Source organism: Phyllostomus discolor, chromosome 12 (assembly GCF_004126475.2).
Source record: "Phyllostomus discolor isolate MPI-MPIP mPhyDis1 chromosome 12, mPhyDis1.pri.v3, whole genome shotgun sequence".
Classification (NCBI taxonomy): domain Eukaryota; kingdom Metazoa; phylum Chordata; class Mammalia; order Chiroptera; family Phyllostomidae; genus Phyllostomus; species Phyllostomus discolor.
In genome coordinates this window covers 6,057,009-6,075,073 of record NC_040914.2, presented here as the reverse complement: position 1 = coordinate 6,075,073, position 18,065 = coordinate 6,057,009, and the positions used below count along the sequence as shown (strand labels likewise).

Sequence of the window (18,065 nt, the reverse complement as noted above, 5' to 3'; positions counted from 1 at the left end):
GCTCAGTGGATTGAATGCCAGCCTATGAATCAAAGGGTCGCAGGCTGGATTCCCAGTTGGCTCATGCCTGAGTGGTGTGGCAGGAGTGGCGGGGCGCATCCCCAGTGAAAGACAACCACACATTGATGTTTCCTTCTGTTTCTCCCTCCCTTCTTCTCTAGAAATAAGTAAATTTTAAAAAATGTTATGTGGGTACAGGAAATGTGGGTACAGATTCTGCTCACTGCACTCACAGACAAGTGTCACATGTGGAAGTATGTGCTCTGGGTACATATTGTGCACGTGTATATCCAGGCATATGCATGTCAACTGGTCTTCACTCTGCACAGGGGAGTTTCACTAAGTGTATGTCGGTGCCCAAGGTAAACACTAATATACATTGAATGGTCATCCCTGTGCAGGCCTGCCATCTCTCTGTTGTGGCCAAACTCGCATTCAGCAGAGTTCAAGTGTGGTTTTTAGCCACCACCCAGAATGGGGGAAGGGGTGCTGAGATACCCACCAGATCACACTTAAGGTAGTTTGCATCTGATTTACATTCAGCTCAGGGCCATGAAGGTGGAGAGGGGTCCCCTGGGTCCCAACGCAAGCTGCCCCTCACAGGCTCTCAGGGCCCAGGGGACAGGGGGTGGAGCCGGCTGCACAGCCCTGCGCTGGGGCAGGAAATGAGAGTGGGGAAGGGGGAGGCCACAGCCAGTGGAGGCAAGGCGGGTGCAGGGTGTGTGGGGAGGGAGGGAGGTGCCAGCTCTCGAGCTCTGAGGCCCTGCTGGCCCCTGGGCACAGGCCCAGCTCCGGCTCCCAGGAATGGACCTCGTGGACCCCGACATCTTTAATAGGGATCCCCGGGACCACTATGACCTACTGCAGCGGCTGGGTGGCGGCACCTATGGGGAAGTCTTCAAGGTGAGGACACTTCTCCTTCTCCATCACCCTCCAGCCAGTGGTCTTTGGGGTGAAGCCCAAGAGGGGAAGGGGGTGAGAAAGGGTCCCAGTTGTGATGTTGGCTCAGGGATGCTGAAGAGGAATTCAGGGGAATGGAGCCTGCCTGACTGTCAACTTCCCCTTTACAAGGCCCGAGACAAGGTGACCGGGGACCTGATGGCATTGAAGATGGTGAAGATGGAGCCCGGTGAGGAGAGGATTCAGGAGCTCCTTCCCCACACCCCCACTTCCACCTTTTGGGGTACTGGGATCATCCCCATGCTTCTTCCCTGCAGTAGACTTTTCTCTTCCACCCCTCCTTGCAGATGACGATGTTTCCACACTTCAGAAGGAAATCCTTATCTTGAAAACTTGCCGGCACGCCAACATCGTGGCCTACCATGGGAGTTATCTCTGGTAATGAGCCTCAGACCTCCCCTGGACCCACCCCCTACCCCAGGGCCCCCATTTATGACCAAGATGCCCCCAACCTGAGCTCCAGTCATGGACCCCCATTTTAACTGAGTCACCCTGAACTTGATCTCCAGTCCAAAGTTCCACTTTTCTGACCAGAACATCCCCTAATCTCTAACCTCCAATTCAGAGCTCCCATTTGGGACCAGGGGTCCCAAAATTGATCTCTTCATAGTAACCAAATCTGAAACTAAGTCCCCTAAAACTAATGTTTCATTATTGTGTCCTTTGGTTCCCCCAGTTTCACTCTCTGCTTATTTAATATGATCCCCTACTTTCTCTGACTGCCAAATTAATATCCCAGATGCCTCAGTAATGACTCTGTCCCACAGTCCTGGCACCCTGGGTCTCTGTCTCCCCTCTGAACTTCCTCAACCTGAGAGATCTCTGCCCTGTCTCCTAGATTAGCATGGGACAGCAAAGGATGCCCTGGGTTAGGAGCCCAAAGATACGGGTTTGAGGCCAGTGGATCCTGAATGTACATTTCCTCTTTGAGCCTCAGCTTCCCCACCTATAAAATGGAAGTGGGATGATTTTACTCTGTGGGCAAGGGGAGTTGGAGAGATGACAGCTGTTATGCGAAAAGTTCAGAACAAGAGAGTGAACCGGGGTCTGCACAATAAAAAAATAACTTCACTGCTGTTATTATTATTGTTGTTGTTGTTGTTGTCATTACTATTACTGCTAAACTGTTGTAGGCTGCAGAAACTCTGGATCTGCATGGAATTCTGTGGGGCCGGTTCTCTGCAGGACATCTACCAAGGTGAGTGGAAAGGCAAGCGGATTCAGGCAGTCCCCACCCCTCCTATCCACCTCTCCTGTCTCTCTGTGTCTGTGTCTCCTGGAACTGTTTTTCTGGTCCACATTTCACACAGTGAGCCCCTCCTTTGGCCCTGGGCTTGGCCTGGATGATGCTGGGGGTACTGTGATTACCAAGTGGGCCCTGGGCCCTTCCCACCAGCACCTGACAGCCCCAGTCTTTCTGTATGCAATGATTTTTCTACTCACCCCTCCCCATCTTCCTCCGTGCCTGCATTTTCTCACCAAGGTCTATTTGTGTTTGAGTGTTTCTGCATTTCTGGCTCATAGTAGGTGCCCCCATTTTCACTGAAGAGTGAATGAATTTCTGATTCTTTTTTCTCAGACTGCTTTTCACTCTCAGAGCATTTGAGGGTGGGGTGGAGTAGCCTGTGATCGCCTCTCAATTTTTTATGCCTACCTCTCTCTTTCACCATCTCCCTGTCTCCCTCCAGCCCAACACCTCAAATGTTAGAAAAGGAAGGAGTTTGTTAAGAAGTTCTCAGTGGGGCCCTGACTGGTGTGGCTCAGTGGGTTGGGCGTCATCCCACAAACTGAAAGGTCACTGGTCACTGGTCAGGGCACATGCCTGGGTTGTGGGCAAACCCCTGGTTGGGGAAGTGCAGGAGGCAACCAATCAATGTTTCTCTCCTTCTCTGTGTCTCTCTCTCTTCCCCTATCTCTAAAAGTAAATAAATAAAATCTTTTTCTAAAAAGTCCTTTGTGGGGAAACTGAGGCCCATAGAGAGGAAGTGACTCACACAGCTGGACTGTCAGAGCTCGTCTCTGTCCACCTCTCTCTCGTTTCTACTCTAGCCTCTGTGTCTCTCTCTTTTTCCTGGTGCCTGTCTTCCCACTTTTGGGTCTCTGACCATCTTTCTTTCCCTGTCCCAACTTGGATCTGTTCCTGCTTCTCCGTCCGTCTCTGTCTCTCCCTTCCTCGTTTTGCAGAGCCCCGTGCCCCCTGCTCAGAGCCCTCCCGTGGCTTCCATTTCCCTCTGAAAAGCCCAAGCTCCTCACAGTGGCCCATGAGTCTGACCACCACTGCGCCCCAAGCTGAACAACCTCATCTGCGGTCTCCCCTCCGCTCCACCCACTTGGCTGCTTTGCAGACCCACCAGGTGCCCTCCTGCCTGCTGGCCTCTGCGCTGGCTCTGGTCCCGCTCCAAGCAGGACTGCGCACATCTCCACCCTGTCACCCTCACAGAACAGCCTCCGCTGGCCAGCCTCTGTAAAATGTCATAGCCTTCCCACATGTTTCCTGTTGTCCTTTCTTGCTTTTTCTTGTTTATCAGCATTTTGTGTACTGCGTGTTTTACTTATTTATCTGGTTTACTGTTGGATGTTCTCTCCAAAAGGGTAGGGATCTGTCTCTTTCATTCATAGCTGTGCCCCAAGTGCCTGCCATGGTGCCTGGTACACAGTGGACACACTGCAGATGTCTGTTGAATGAATCTGTCTCCCTCTGGCTTCTGGTTCCCTCTCTCTACCACTGACCACCCCTCCGCCTCCCCTCCCACTTGTCCCATCCTGTACCCCCCTCCCCACGTGGCACCCTCTCAGCCAGTTTGGGCCAGGACCAGGGGCTCCCTGGGTCAGGTTTCCTGGTTCCCAGCCAACACTGTGCTGGGGTGACCCTTGCAGTGACAGGTCCCCTGTCAGAGCTGCAGATCAGCTACGTCTGCCGAGAAGTGCTCCAGGTAAGGAAAGGCCTGGTGGGCCTGGGTGGGGGCAGGGCCCTGCTCCAGCCCCCGGGCTCTCACAGCTCCATGCTCACCCCTCTCCGCAGGGACTGGCCTATCTGCACTCACAGAAGAAGATACACCGGGACATCAAGGTGGTCTAGGGGCAGAAAGGTGGCACTGGGTGGCATTGGTGGATGGGAGGCCCAGGAGATGGGAGTGGTATTTCAAAGGCTTGGGGTAGGATTGCGCTGTGGGGTAGCGGTCGGGGGGCCAAGGAGTGGAGGCAGTGTTGGGCTAGGGGTAGTGGTCTCTGACAGCCTGCAATCCCCCCTCCTTCCCCCAGGGAGCCAACATCCTCATCAATGACTCTGGGGAGGTCAGACTGGGTGAGTGTGACTTGGGGCTAGAGAGGCAGACTGGCTGAGGGCTGGAGGGGATAGAGGACCGTAGGTCACTGTGTCTCTCCTTCTGCCTCCAGCTGACTTTGGGATCTCGGCCCAGATCGGGGCAACGCTGGCTCGACGCCTCTCTTTCATTGGGACACCCTACTGGTGAGGGATGTCTGGCAGGTGGCCGGGGGTGGAGTGGGGGGCGGTGACTTTTTCCACCCAGACTTTTGGACTCTTCTTCTGGCTCCTCTCCAGCCTCTGACTCGCTCTGTTGAACATTCTACCTTCCCTTCACCTCCCTCCTGAGTTTTCCCTTTATCTAGGTCCCCTGGGCCCCTCTGCACCTCTGTGTCTCAGTGTTTGTGTTCTTATCCTGATCTGCCTTTCCCTATATATTGATGTCTGTCTTTTTTCTGTCCCAGTGTGTGACTCTGTCTCTCTCTTCCTATCTTTCTCTCTCTGCCTTCCTAGTTGTCTCCATCCTTCATCTTTATCCCTGTTGTCTCTTTCTCTCCATCTTTACCATTCCCTCTACAGCTGGCTCTGTCTATGCCCCATTCTACTCTCTCTCCTCCCTGCACTGCCACACCAAGGAGTCTCCCTTCCCCCTTCTTATGTCACTCCTGGCTCTCTGAGGGTCTCTGCCTGCAGGATGGCTCCAGAGGTGGCAGCTGTGGCCCTGAAGGGGGGATATAACGAGTTGTGTGACATCTGGTCGCTGGGCATCACAGCCATTGAACTAGCTGAGTTACAGCCACCGCTCTTTGATGTGCACCCTCTCAGGTAGGCACGTGTGGCTGGTGCCTCTGGGCCCAGAGGCCCCACCCAGTCCCGACCCTGAACACCCCCACCAACTGCTTCCCCACATCAGAATCCCCCTACAGGAGACCCCCTTTCCTTTGAGCCCAGTCTGAGACCTCTGAGGATCCCCTCAATCCAGAGTGTCCTTTCTTCAGCCCTCCACACCAGGAACCCCCATCTCAGGGGTCCCTGTCTTGGGCTTCCCTGTGACTCACATCGCTATAGAATGGGACATGTGGTGTTCCCTGGGAGGGGTGTCCCAGGGCATGGTAAAGCCTAAGCGTCTTTCTCATTCTGTTCTTCACTTGCTGTCTGCCAACTTCATTGCTACTGGGGGCCCCTCTTGCCCCCACTTGGAGTCTGAACCCCATGTTCTCTCCTTCTCTTCTAGAGTTCTTTTCCTCATGACCAAGAGTGGCTACCAGCCGCCCCGGCTAAAGGACAAAGGCAAATGGTAGGGACGGTGAGATGAGGGAGGGCAGAGCCAGGGCTGATGGTCTGATGGGAAGTGTCTGGGTGCCTCACCGCAGGACGTGGCCTCTTCCTCCCAAGGTCGGCTGCCTTCCACAACTTTGTCAAAGTCACCCTCACCAAGAACCCCAAGAAACGACCTGGTGCCACCAAGATGCTCAGTGTAAACCTTCCCTCCCTGAAACCCTCCCAGACTCTCACCCCAGAATTGCCCAGGGCCTCATGGCTGCCTAGAACATTGATGGTTTAGTTCCACAGAACCCCATGGGCCTAGTCCCTCAGATTCCCCAGGACCCCTCAAAGACCCTCCAGCTTGTACCCCAGACCCTTTTCCAGGATATCTTTTTTTTAAAGATTTTATTTATTTATTTTTAGAGAGGGAAGGGAGGGAGATAAGAGAGAGAGAAACATTAATGTGCAGTTGCTGGGGGTCATGGCCTGCATCCCAGGCATGTGCCCTGACTGGGAATCGAACCTGCGACACTTTCGTTCGCAGCCCGAGCTCAACCCACTGAGCTACGCCAGCCAGGGCTTCCAGGATATCTTGAGTTGTTAAAACTCACAAATTCCCAAGGGCCTCAAGACCCATCCATCCCTGGGTGAACTCTGGAACAGAATTTTCCAACCCCCACACCAGGATCCCTAAATTCTTTTAATTCCTTCAAACTCCTCAGAATTCCCTGGGCTTCTGCTGGTTCCCCAGAGCTTCCTGCCTTCTCCCGCTGTTCCCCTAGACAGGTTCTCAAGCCCCTGCCCCAACGTCTCCCTCCGCACCAGCCCTTAGCCTGCTGACACCCTCCTCCCCTCCCTTAGCATCAGCTGGTATCCCAGCCCGGGCTAAATAGAGGCCTGATCCTAGATCTTCTCGACAAACTGAGGAATCCAGGGAAGGGGGCCCCTGTTGGTGAGATTGAAGATGAGGAGCCTGAGGTGAGGGGTCTTGGCTGACAGAAGCCCTGGTACCTCCCAGCGTTTGCTCAGGCTGTGCCCCCTACCTGGAACACCTCCCTGCAGCCTCTCGTGGGAGGGAAAAGGGAGGACGGGTGGGAGGCTTGGCACAGCACTGGGGGCATGGAGGTTATGGGAGAGTCAAGGGCTCCAGGCTGAGCCCACAGGGCTGTGGGCTGCTGGTGGGCAGTGGCCTGATGCGGCTGCCGCCCTGCCCAGCCACCCCCTGCCATCCCTCGGCGGATCAGATCCACACACCGATCCAGCTCGCTGGGGATTCCAGATGCAGATTGCTGCCGTGAGTAGAGTCCTCAAACTTGGGGACCCTTGACCCTATAATAGATCCAAGAGACTCTCTTCACCCCCACATCACTCATCACTTCCAAACAGACCCTCGGAGACCCCCACCACCATCTGACCCACAACTGACCCCAGAGAACCCTGTTACTACCTGACCTCTTAAGGTGACTCTGGAGGCCCTGCTCCTCTGACCTGCAGACAGACCCCATCAGGGCTCCCATCACCACTCTGACCCCCAGAGAGACCTCAGAAATATAGCAGACCCGATTCCCAAATGGAACCTGAAACTGAGCACTCTGTCATTACTTTGAGCCCCCATGTCCCTAATCCCAAACCCTGACCCCCAAATAAGACCCCTATAAACCAAGATCCTTCCCTTTAGGGGACAGCTTCAATCCTAAGATGCCGACCCCGCCCCCTCCCCCCAATTTCACTGTATTTCTAAATCCATCTCCCTAGCTCACTATGTGTTACCTTGTCCCCCACCCTCCAACTTCCAGGGCGGCACATGGAATTCAGGAAGCTCAGAGGAATGGAGTCCAGACCTACAACTGACACTGTGAGGTGCCCCTCCCCCACCCCCCTGGCTCCAGACACTCTCCCTGTCCCCAGGCCACCACTGACCCTTTGGTATCCCACAGGCTCGCTTACAGACCCCCGAAGACCCCAGGAGCAGCAGTCCTAGGTCAGGGACCCTTGGGCTGGGCGGGGAGGGGGCTAGGATGGGTGTGGAAACTGCCAGGGCTCATGCCTATCACTCCTCAGGAGGCACCTGTCAGAGTCCGATGATGACTACGACGACGTGGACATGTAAGAGAGGCTGCACCACCGCTCCGCGGGCCCTCGCCCGGCCCCTGCATTTCTGTAACCCCTGCCTTGCTGCCACATTGACCCCACCCTCAGCCTAGCTCTCCTTCCACCACTCCTCCAGACCCCTGACTGGACCCTCCGTGCGGCTCCCACCTTTCTTCATCCCAACCTGTGACCCCATCGTAACCCCCAGCCCAGCCCACACTCTCCTCCATCCCCAACCCCTGTTCCCTAACCCCACCCAACCTCAACCCTTTATCTTCCTTCACCTCCGACCCCAGGCCAGAACCCTGCCCTAACTCCAGTCCCTGCATTTCTTCCACCTTCTGTAAGACCTCTGCCTGACTCTTAACTTCAGTCCCCACCTGCCTTCAGCCCCAGTTCCTTCCAGAATCCCTTCTGCTCCAGCCTGAGCTCTTTCCTCATCTGTCTGGCTCAGCCCTGGACCCTCCTCCCCATCCCAGCCCCCAGCTCCTCCCAGGTGTTGCTCCAACCCCCAGACCTCAACTGTAGCCCCAGTCCAGCCACAGGACTTCATCCTTCCTCATCCACTCATAAAACCTCAGACTAAACCTTGGCCCCTGGGAATTTCCCGCACGCTAGACCTTGGGTCCCGATCCCAGCCTCAATCCCAGCGGCCAGCCCCCAGCCTGCAGGCCATTGTCAGCCTCAGGGCCCACTTTGTGTCTGTAATGGGCTCGTACGTGGCTGGGCACCATGGTAGAACCTGACCCCAGGAGCACAGATGATCTGTGTTGCTAGGTGGCCATGAAGATTTAGACTTGATGCCTTGTCAGTACTTGATCTCCAAGAGCTGCTCTTGCTGTTGTCATCATGCTGATTAATTCGTCCTTTAGTCCTCAGCTCCAGTCACCCCTAGCCCTCCTGAACTCAGACCTCCAGCCCTGAACCACCCCATCCTTGTTCTTCACACCTCCACCTGCTTATCCTGTCTTTGTGTTTCAGCCCCACCCTTGCATATGACACACCTCCTCCACTGCCCCCCAAGGTGAGGTCCTGGTCAGAGCTGGGGGGCTGGGGGCCAGGAGGTCACAGTCCTTAGATGCTGGGATACTGGGTGTTCTAGGGCAGGAGTCTGGGGCACCAGGACCCTCGAAGTCCGGGAGGTGGGACCATAAGCCCACTGGGGTGTGGAAGCAGCACCCCTGAACCAGTATTTAGCCTGACGGACACTGGTCAATAGCTGGTGCACCCAGCATTAACCCTTTAGTTGCTGCAGTGTGTTGATGTGGGAGCAGAGGGAGAGGCTGGGGTGGTGGCAGGATGTTGTGGAGAGGGTCAGGGCTGTGACCAAATTTCAGTTCTAGCTGAGGCAGGCAGATAGAATGGTGCCCCCTCTTGGAGATCATCTAATGTGTTCCTTACCCCTCTTCTCTGTCTTCAAAGCCCAAGTTCCGTTCCCCATCGGACGAGGGTCCCTGGGGGCCAGGGGAAGAGGAGCAGCTGAGCCCGGGAGTGCTGGTCCGGTGTGCCAGTGGTCCTCCCCCACGCACCCCCCAGGTTGGGCCTCCCCCAGCCACCAGAAGCCCTCATCTAACTGCCCATTCAGGTAACAAGGCAGGCTAGGGTGGGAGGTGGGCAGGGTGGGGGGCTTTGGAAGCTTATTTTCCTCCATCCTGTCTCAGAACCCTCACTGTGGAGCCCACCCCCGCGAGAGTCCGATCAGCCCCCACTGTTGCCCCCCAAGAAGGATAAGATGAAGAGAAAGGTGAGGCCAGCTGTGCTGGGAACTCACACCTCTAAGTGGGACTGGGGGTGTCGGGTGAGGTGGGGGTGGGAAGTGTAATAATGATTATAGGTGACATTTGTGGAGCAGGTATCCTCAGGGCCAGACATCGCTCTCATGTCTTCACGTGGTGTAAACCTGTAGAGATAGAAGTAGATATTATCCCCCATTTCACAGAGGGGGTGCTGAGGCAGAGAGGGGTATGGAGCCTGCCAAGGTCATAAACCTTGGAGGAGGACAAGGCAGAAGGGGAACCCTGGCACTCTTCCTCCGGAGTCCTAACCACTGCGCCTGCCTGTGTGCTCCTCCCTCTCGCTGGTCTCCTGCCCTGCTGCCCACGGCCTGCCCAGGGATGTGCCCTTCTTGTCAAGTTGTTCAACGGCTGCCCCCTCCGGATTCACAGCACTGCCGCCTGGACACACCCCTCCACCAAAGGTGGGCATTCAGGAGGGTCGCAGAGAACTCAGGGTGGGATGGGGAGGGGCCTTGACGGAAGGTACAAGGGCAGGGGCCAGGAAGGGTCTTCATAGGGTGGGGAGGGGCACAGCTGCGGCAGGGACAGAGCCTGCAGCTAAAGGGGCCAAAGATGGGTACTGTGAAGTTGAGTTGGAGAGTAAAAACTAGGAAATTAGGGCTTGGGGGCTCTGAGTATCAGATATAGCTGAAAGGTTAGAGTTTGGGGTACAAGATGGGGGACAGTTGGGCCCCAGTCACCTCAGCTGGAGGTTAATGGCAAACTAAGATTAGCATTTTGGGGTCAGGAGTTTTAGGGATTAGAATGTAGCACAAAGGGGCAGAGTCTGGGGATTGAAGATATGGAGACAAGGTCAGTGAGCGGTAAATGTTAAAGAAACAGCATAGTGTTTGGGGAGTGTTGCGCTGGACAGAAAAAGCCATATTTGGGGAGTCTGAATGTGAGGACCAATGCTGAGATAGGGTAGCCTCCAGGGGCCAGAGTGAGGGAGGGAAGAGAGGGACAGAACCTAGAGGGCTATCTGGAGAGGCGTGTCCGATGTCTGGGTCAGCACTGGGGACAGAGGGCCAGGGTGTGCGGGGCAGACACAGAAGACCCACCAGGACATGGGGAGCCAGGCAGGTGAGAAGGAGACCAGTTCTAGGGACTGGGTCAGGGTTTCGGTTCAGATTTGGGGACACAGGCTGGGAGTGTTGAGGTGGGCATGTGGACTAGAGAGCTGAGGGTCAGGGCTGGAGGACAGAGTGCCAGTGGTTGGGATCGGGCAGGTGGGGGTCTGCGAGGTACCCCCAGATGAAGCAGGCCTTTCCCCCCAGATCAGCACCTGATCCTAGGGGCAGAGGAAGGCATTTTCATCTTGAACCGGAACGATCAGGAGGCCACGCTGGAGATGGTGAGGGATAGCACCCGGGTGGGCCGAGGGCAGGGACTGGAGCTGGGGGTGGCCGGGGTCTCACAGGAGCTGTCTCCCACATTCTCTGCAGCTCTTTCCTAGCCGGACTACCTGGTTGTACTCCATCAACAATGTCCTCATGTCTCTCTCAGGTCTGGCTGTGGGGGAGTGGAAGGGCTGGGGTTGGAAGGGAAGAGGTCAAAGGTCAGGGGGTGGGGAGGTAGGTAAGCACAGCTGATAAAAGCCTAGGCTCCCCGCTCACAGAGCCTGAGGTTCAAGTCCTACTCTGTTACTCGGGGCAGGAGACTTCTGCTCCCTGTCTCAGTTTCCCCATCAATGAAATGGGGCTCACGCCAGTTCCCACCTGTCAAGTCAGTTTTGAGGGAACTTTACAATAAGTAATTTTTACCTTTCTTTGATGTTCATTAGAACTTACCCCACACTACTAAAATAGAGTGAACAAGTTATAGATTAAAAATTTGTGTCATTGTTTTATAAACATTTTGTGTAAAATAATTTCTTTCTTAAATATATTTTGATTATGCTATTACAGTTGTCCCATTTTTTTTCTCCCCCTTTTTCCCCTCCACCCTGCATCCCCTCTCCCACCAGCATTCCCCCACTCAGTTCATGTCCGTGGTTCATACATAGAAGCTCTTTGGCATGGGGAAACGCCAAGCCAAATAGGATTCATGAGCTAGTTAATATCTATGACGACAAACTTTAAAAGAGTTTCTAGATAGGTTTCTTCCTGAACTTTGTAATGTGTATTCATCTGACCAGTTAAGTGTCCACAGTTTCTCATGTGGCTACAGGCTCCGAAGGGCAAGGAACATAATTTCTTTTACTCGCCACTGTTTACCAGTGCCGAGCACAGTGCCTGGCCTCCAGGCGGTGTTTAAAACATGTCAGTGGAAAATAGTAAGTGAAAAGTGCTTAAGGTTGGAAGGTTTGGGAATTTCAGACAAAGCAATGGGGCTGAGCGAAGCCACAGGGAAAGGTGGGAGTGTCCAGTGTCCATAACTGCCTGCTTCCCCTATGTATATGCACACTGCAGGAAAGACCCCCCACCTGTATTCTCATAGCATCCTGGGCCTGCTGGAAAGGAAAGAGACCAGATCAGGAAGCCCCATCTCTCACATTAGTCCCCACCGGCTACTGGCAAGGTACCAGCCCCTCATGGCACCACAGCCCCTGTAATCCCCCTCTTCCTGCCTACCTTCCATTCCCGCTACCTTCTTCTGCAGGAAGAACATGGTCTCCACCAAGATCCAGGACACCAAAGGCTGCCGGGCCTGCTGTGTGGGTGAGACAGAACCTCCTGGGGAGAAGATAGGGGGCTGGACTGGGCAGGGCTCAGGCTGCTCCACCCAAGGGGTGTGCAGGGTTAAGGCAGGGTATCCAGAGCCCGGGGAAGGATATGTTGCCGTTGGGAGCGGGAAAGGGGAGAGAAGACTGACCCCAACATGTCCTTACCCACCCCCACAGCGGAGGGCGCGAGCTCGGGGGGCCCATTCCTGTGCGGAGCATTGGAGACCTCCGTGGTCCTCCTTCAGTGGTACCAGCCCATGAACAAGTTCCTGTTGATCCGGGTAGGAGGGCCTGCAGCGGCTGGCTTCTATGGAGGGTTCCATGAAACCTCCAGTCTTTGTCCCAGTCTCCCCCAAGGTTCTGCCCACCTGCTGTCAGAACTGGAGGCTCCCGGTTCTGAGAGTTTTATAATCCTTAAACTTTGCCCCTCACCTTTGACCTAATTATGCTTCTAATCCCTGTGTCCCGCCCGACCTCCGGTCTCTAAGGAGACCCCATTCGGGTCCTTTGAGCCTCTGAGTCTTGGCTGCTTTTGAGGCCACGCCCCCGGAGGCCCTGCTTTCCTGTCACCGGGCAGCACGCCCCCAAACGGAAGCCACCACGACTCTGAGGGCACACCTGTCCATTTCTGAGGAGGCACCACCTAACCCCCCGAGGCTTCGACCCCTGAAATTTCTATATTGGAACCTCCCAAGTCCGAGGCCCAGGAAATACTTGGGAAGCCCCAAACTCACTCTCTTTCAAGACCCCGTCCCTCTCCCCAAGCCTCCTCTGAGCCCGCTGCTCCCCTTGAGCTCCGCAGCAGGTGCTGTTCCCGCTACCCACGCCTCTGCCAGTGTTCGCGCTGCTGACAGGGCCAGGCTCCGAGCTGCCCGCCGTGTGTATCGGCGTGAGCCCGGGGCGGCCGGCGAAGTCGGTGCTCTTCCACACAGTGCGCTTCGGCGCGCTGTCCTGCTGGCTGGGCGAGATGAGCACTAGTGAGTAGGACCGGGTCTCGCTGGGGCGGGGCTGACGGAAGGGGTGGGTCGGTGGCTGGGCGGGGCTTAGGCCGAGGCGTCCTTTACGCTGGCCGTTGAACCTGGCGTGGCGTCTGGTCGGGGGGAGACGCGGGTATAATAAGTGGGGTTTAGCCTACTAACTCCGGGATGGAGAAGATGCCAAGGAGGAAGGCGGAAGGCGGCGGAATTGGTCCTTGAACCCCTCTTCTCAAACAGAGCACAAGGGACCAGTACAGGTCACCCAGGTAGAGGAAGACAAGGTGATGGTGTTGATGGACGGTAAGGACGCTCCTCCCTCTTTCCCTCCGTGTTCCTACCTTTCCGAACCCAGACCCTGTGCCTTTCAGAAACGCTGACCCCTCCAGGCCTTGTTTTGCTTCTCACATTGAATTTATTGTCCAGTTCCTCCGTAACTAACCTTCTAAGCCCCGCTCTTAAAGGCCTCTCTTTATCCACTTCTAGGGTCTCTGAAACTGGTGACTCCAGAGGGGGCCCCGGTCCGGGGGCTTCGAACCTCGGAGATCCCCATGACTGAAGCCGTGGAGGCTGTGGGTATGTGCAGGGGTGGGAGAGCCTGGGGTCCAGAGGGGAAGCTCACGTGATCCCCAAGGGTAACAGGCACTGCTTTCCTCCCAGCTATGGTCGGGGGACAGCTGCAGGCGTTCTGGAAACATGGAGTGCAGGTGTGGGCTCTGGGCTCTGACAAGGTAAGCTCCCCTCTCAGGAGACCCACAGCCTGCCCCTCCCACGCAGCCATCTCACTCATGGGATGGACCGGGAGAACTGAGTCAGGGCGTGAAGTCCTAGAGGAGAGGCTTCCTCCAGCCTCAGTTCAGACAGGTCCCCTTCTCTTCCCTGGGGTGTCTTGGGTCTAGAGCTCATCCCAGGCCGTGTGTGACCGAATGCAAGAGACTTTGCCTCTCTCTGAGCCTCAGTCTCCCCACTATAAAACAGGGGATTTTTTTTGGTTTGTTTTTTATTAGATTATTTATTTATTTTTAGAGAGGGAAGGGAGGGAGAAAGAGAGAGAGAAAGAAACATCGATGTGCGGTTGCTGGGGGTCATGGCCTGCAACCCAGGCATGTGCCCTGACTGGGAATCGAACCTGTGATGCCTGGTTTGCAGCCCGAGCTCAATCCACTGAGCTACGCCAGCCAGGAAAACAGGGGTTATTATAGAGATATGTGGGTGGTTAAGACCACGGACCAGACTGCCTGGGTTGGAATCCAGCTGAGTCACCTTAGGCAAATGACTTAACCTTCCTGTGCCTCACTTTCTCCATCTGGAAGACGGGGCGAAAATGGTGCTTAGCTCACAGAATACTACGTGTCAGACCCTGCCCTTACATATTTGTATGTTATTTCATCTTCATGGTCGCCTATGAGGTGGGTATTGTGATTTCATAGGTTAGTGATCTGAGGCACAGAAAGGTTAAGTAACTTGCCTGAGGTCACATAGCTGGTGAGTGGTATTAGCAAGAATGATTATTTGGGGATCTGAGGCTGGAAGTTCAGAGAACTCCTGCCTGTTCTCTTTAAGGCAGAGGGAGGAGCATGCTAGCTACTGACACACACATCTTCTCCCCCAGCTGCTTCAGGAGCTGAGAGACCCCACTCTCACCTTCCGTCTGCTTGGCTCCCCCAGGTACGGACTTGGGGAAGGGGACAGAGAATCTGGGAGGGGAGCTTCTGATTCGGAGAGGGCATCCTGAGGTGTCTCTGGTCACCTGAGTCTTTGGCCTGGACGTTCTGTCACCTACTCTTCCTGTCTCCATCTCTGCCTCTGTAGTCCATCTTGCACACGCCCCTTCACCCAGACTCCCTAGATGTTGTTAACTTCTTAAAACCACGTTTGCTTTAGCTTCTATATATATATTTTTTTCTATGTGTGTGTGAATTGCAAACATGATGCCCATTTACCCCTGTATTCTTCAGTGTATGTTTACTAAATCGAGCAAGGGCATGCTTTTACAACCCACAATGCAGCTGCCAAGATCAAGAAAATAATATGGAGACATCACTATCTTCTAAGCCACACACCCATTCTAGTCTCACTAGTTGTCCCAATGGTGATTTTTCAAAGATTTTATTTATTTATTTTTAGATAGAGGGGGAAGGGAAGGGGGAAAGAGAGGGAGAAACATCGATGTGCGGTTGTCTGTCACACACCCCTTACTGAGGACCTGGCCTGCGACCCAGGCATGTGTCCCGACTGGGAACTGAACTGGCGACCCTTTGGTTCACAGGCCTGCACTCAATCCACTGAGCCACACCAGCCAGGGCCCAATGATAATTTTTATAACCAAAAAATACTTTTTTTTCTGGCCCAGGATATAATCCAGGATGACAGGTTGCACTTGGGAGCCATGTGTCTTTAGTCTTTAGCCTGGAACATTTCTTCAGACTTTCTTTGTTTTTCATGACCTTGTCACTTTTAAAAAAAGACTTATTTACTCATTTCTAGAGAGAGGAAGGGAGGGAGAAAGGGAGAGAGACATTGATGTGCGAGAGATACATTGATCAGTTTCCTCTCGCTCGCCCCCAGTTGGGGACCTGGCCCGAAACCCAGGTGTGTGCCCTGAACTGGGAATGGAACCGGCGCCCTTTCACAGTTCACAGGCCAGCATTCAATCTACTGAGCCACACCAGCCAGGGCGACCTTGACACTTTTGAAGAATACAGGAAAATTGTTTTAGAGAATGTCCCTCAGTTGGGTTAGAGGTTTCCGGGTTCGGCATTTTGGGCAGGAATATCACTGAAGTGATGGTGCGTCCTTCTCACTGCGTCGTATCAGGAGGCACGTGTCAGTTTGATTCCTGGTGATGCTCTCTTCGATCATTTGGTTAAGGTGTGCAGTTTGCCACATTTCTCCTGCATAAAGTTACTCTTCTCCCTTTCTATTAATAAGTACAGTAGCCCCCCCTTATTTGCAGGGATATATTTCAAGACTCTAGGTCCTGAAACCTCAGTACCAAACCCTGTGTATATTATCTTTCTTTTCCTGTACACACATACCTATGATAAAGTTGAATTTACAAATTAAGCACAGTAAGGGATCAACAATAACATAATAAAATAGAACAATTATAATAATACACTCAAACCCCAGTTCTCAAACATCTCCCAGCTCAAACAATTTGGTTCTTGACCAAGTTGTTCATGAAAAAAAGGCCTGGTTGTCTAAGAAAACTTTGGGTCTTGGTTTTTCTGCCCAACCACCCATTCACTGTATGATCACTCATGCATCTCTCAGGTGACAAAGGAGATTTGGTTTTCAAACAAACTGATTTTCGAACAGTTTTCCAGAATGAATGAAGTTTGAGAGCTGAGGTTCCACTGTAGACGATAACAAAAGTTATGTGGATGTGGTCTCTCTCTCTCAAAGAATCTTATTGTACCGCACTCACCCTTTTCCCCATGATCATGTGAGGTAACGCCTGTGTGACCGATGGACTGAGATGAGTGATGTAAGCCCTGGGGCGTGGTGTGAGGCTTGGATGTAGCGCTGAGGTACCATGGCAGTCCAGCTGGTGACGGGGGGCTACTAAGTGACTAGTGGGAGGGCAGTGTGTACAGCGTGGATACCTTGGACAATTCACATCCCGGGTGGGACAGAGTGGGATAGCACAAGATTTAATCATGCTACTTAGAATGACATGCAATTTAAAACTTATGAATTGTGTATTTCTGGAATTTTCCATTTAATATTTTTGGACTGCAGTTGACCTCAGGTAATTGAAACCTTGGAAAGCAAAACCACGGATGGGCAGGGAAGAGACTACTGTATCTATTTTTTAAAAAATAGTTTATTTATTTTTAGAGAGAGGAGAAGGGAAGCAGAAAGGGAGAGAAACATCTATGTTTGGTTGCTTCTTGTGTGCCCCTACTGCGGACCTGGCCCACAACCCAGGCATGTGCCCTGACTGGGAATTGAACCTGTGACCCTTTGTTTCCCAGTCCTGCGCTCAATCCACTGAGCTACCCCTGCCAGGGCAAGACTACTGTATCTTTTGGGGAGAATCGTTGAGATTGTAAATACACTCTCATTAGATTTTCATCTACTAGATTTTTGCCTGAATCTATTGTTAGGATGGTTACTAAATGGTGATTTTTCCATTTCTATCATTTCTTCTACTTTTATTAGTTGTCATTCTACTGTAGGGAAAAGCTCTCCCTTCACCATTTGTGTGTGTGTGTGTGTGTGTGTGTGTGTGTTTCAGCATAGTCTCATGGATTTCCATTTTATTCTATGTGTTATATATAATCTATTACTATCATTATTTGAGGCACAAATACTCCCAGATTTAGCCAATGAGAGCCCCTTCAAGGATCTCCTGTGACCTTTTGACATGCCAGAGGGGTCTTTTAAATTCTAAATCTGAATTGGTTGCTCTCCATGTTTGAAACCCTCCGGTGGCTTCAAGATAAATACTCAATTCTGGCCACAGCCGACACCATGACTTCTGCAGCCAAGCCTCAGGTTTCCCCACCTCAAAGCCTTTGCGCAGGCTGTTCTCTCTGTCCAGAACACTCTTCCCTGTCCTTTCACCAGGTTCCCTCCTGAGCCTTGTTTAGGCTCCAGTGTCCATTCCTGGAGGCACCTTGGCTGACCCCTGGGGCAAGGGGTCCCTGCCGTGGGACCATCGCTTCTTTGCGCTCATGTAACTCACTGATGCGTGTCGCTCTGCCGCTCTAGAGTGAGCCCCCCAAGTGCAGGGGCCATGTCTGCTCCTTCACTGCTACGGCCCAGCATTACCCTGTCACAGGCTCTATGAATTCCTTTATGAATGAATGAACAAATGAATGAACTGACTTCTCTCTCCCTTCCCCAGGCCTGTGGTGGTGGAGACACGCCCAGCAGATGACCCTACTGCCCCCAGCAACCTCTATATCCAGGAATGAGCCCCTGGAATACATCCCTGGGGAGGGGGTGTTAGGAACCATTCCTGCACATCCCTTCCCGACAGACCCACATTAGTGATCTGACATGCCCCTTTATCCTAATAAACATGACTTCAGCCTCTGCTGTCACATTGTTTTTCCGGG

At 53.4% G+C, this 18,065-nt stretch overlaps 1 protein-coding gene across 3 annotated transcripts; it reads left to right on the top strand.

The window, feature by feature from the left end:
* The first annotated feature begins 699 nt into the window (after nt 1-699).
* On the top strand, nt 700-18,045 carry MAP4K1 (mitogen-activated protein kinase kinase kinase kinase 1). Of its 3 annotated transcripts, XM_028530408.2 has the most exons (31): nt 703-903; nt 1,072-1,129; nt 1,248-1,338; nt 2,094-2,158; nt 3,838-3,893; nt 3,983-4,030; nt 4,222-4,264; nt 4,357-4,429; nt 4,919-5,050; nt 5,460-5,522; nt 5,621-5,702; nt 6,353-6,469; nt 6,707-6,785; nt 7,288-7,346; nt 7,429-7,472; nt 7,553-7,597; nt 8,564-8,606; nt 9,005-9,167; nt 9,244-9,326; nt 9,695-9,779; nt 10,635-10,711; nt 10,803-10,863; nt 11,769-11,877; nt 11,959-12,017; nt 12,200-12,303; nt 12,825-12,999; nt 13,237-13,299; nt 13,483-13,572; nt 13,657-13,727; nt 14,609-14,664; nt 17,852-18,042. In XM_028530408.2, the coding sequence occupies exons 1-31, from the start codon at nt 805-807 to the stop codon at nt 17,919-17,921; spliced, it is 2,463 nt and encodes an 820-aa protein (XP_028386209.1). In that variant the 5' UTR covers nt 703-804; the 3' UTR covers nt 17,922-18,042. The 3 variants fall into 3 exon arrangements, with proteins under 3 accessions (XP_035869009.1, XP_035869008.1, XP_028386209.1); XM_036013115.1 differs by lacking the exon at nt 13,483-13,572 and having other exon boundaries at nt 701-903; nt 17,852-18,045; XM_036013116.1 differs by lacking the exons at nt 13,483-13,572; nt 13,657-13,727 and having other exon boundaries at nt 700-903.
* Nucleotides 18,046-18,065: the final 20 nt, after the last annotated feature.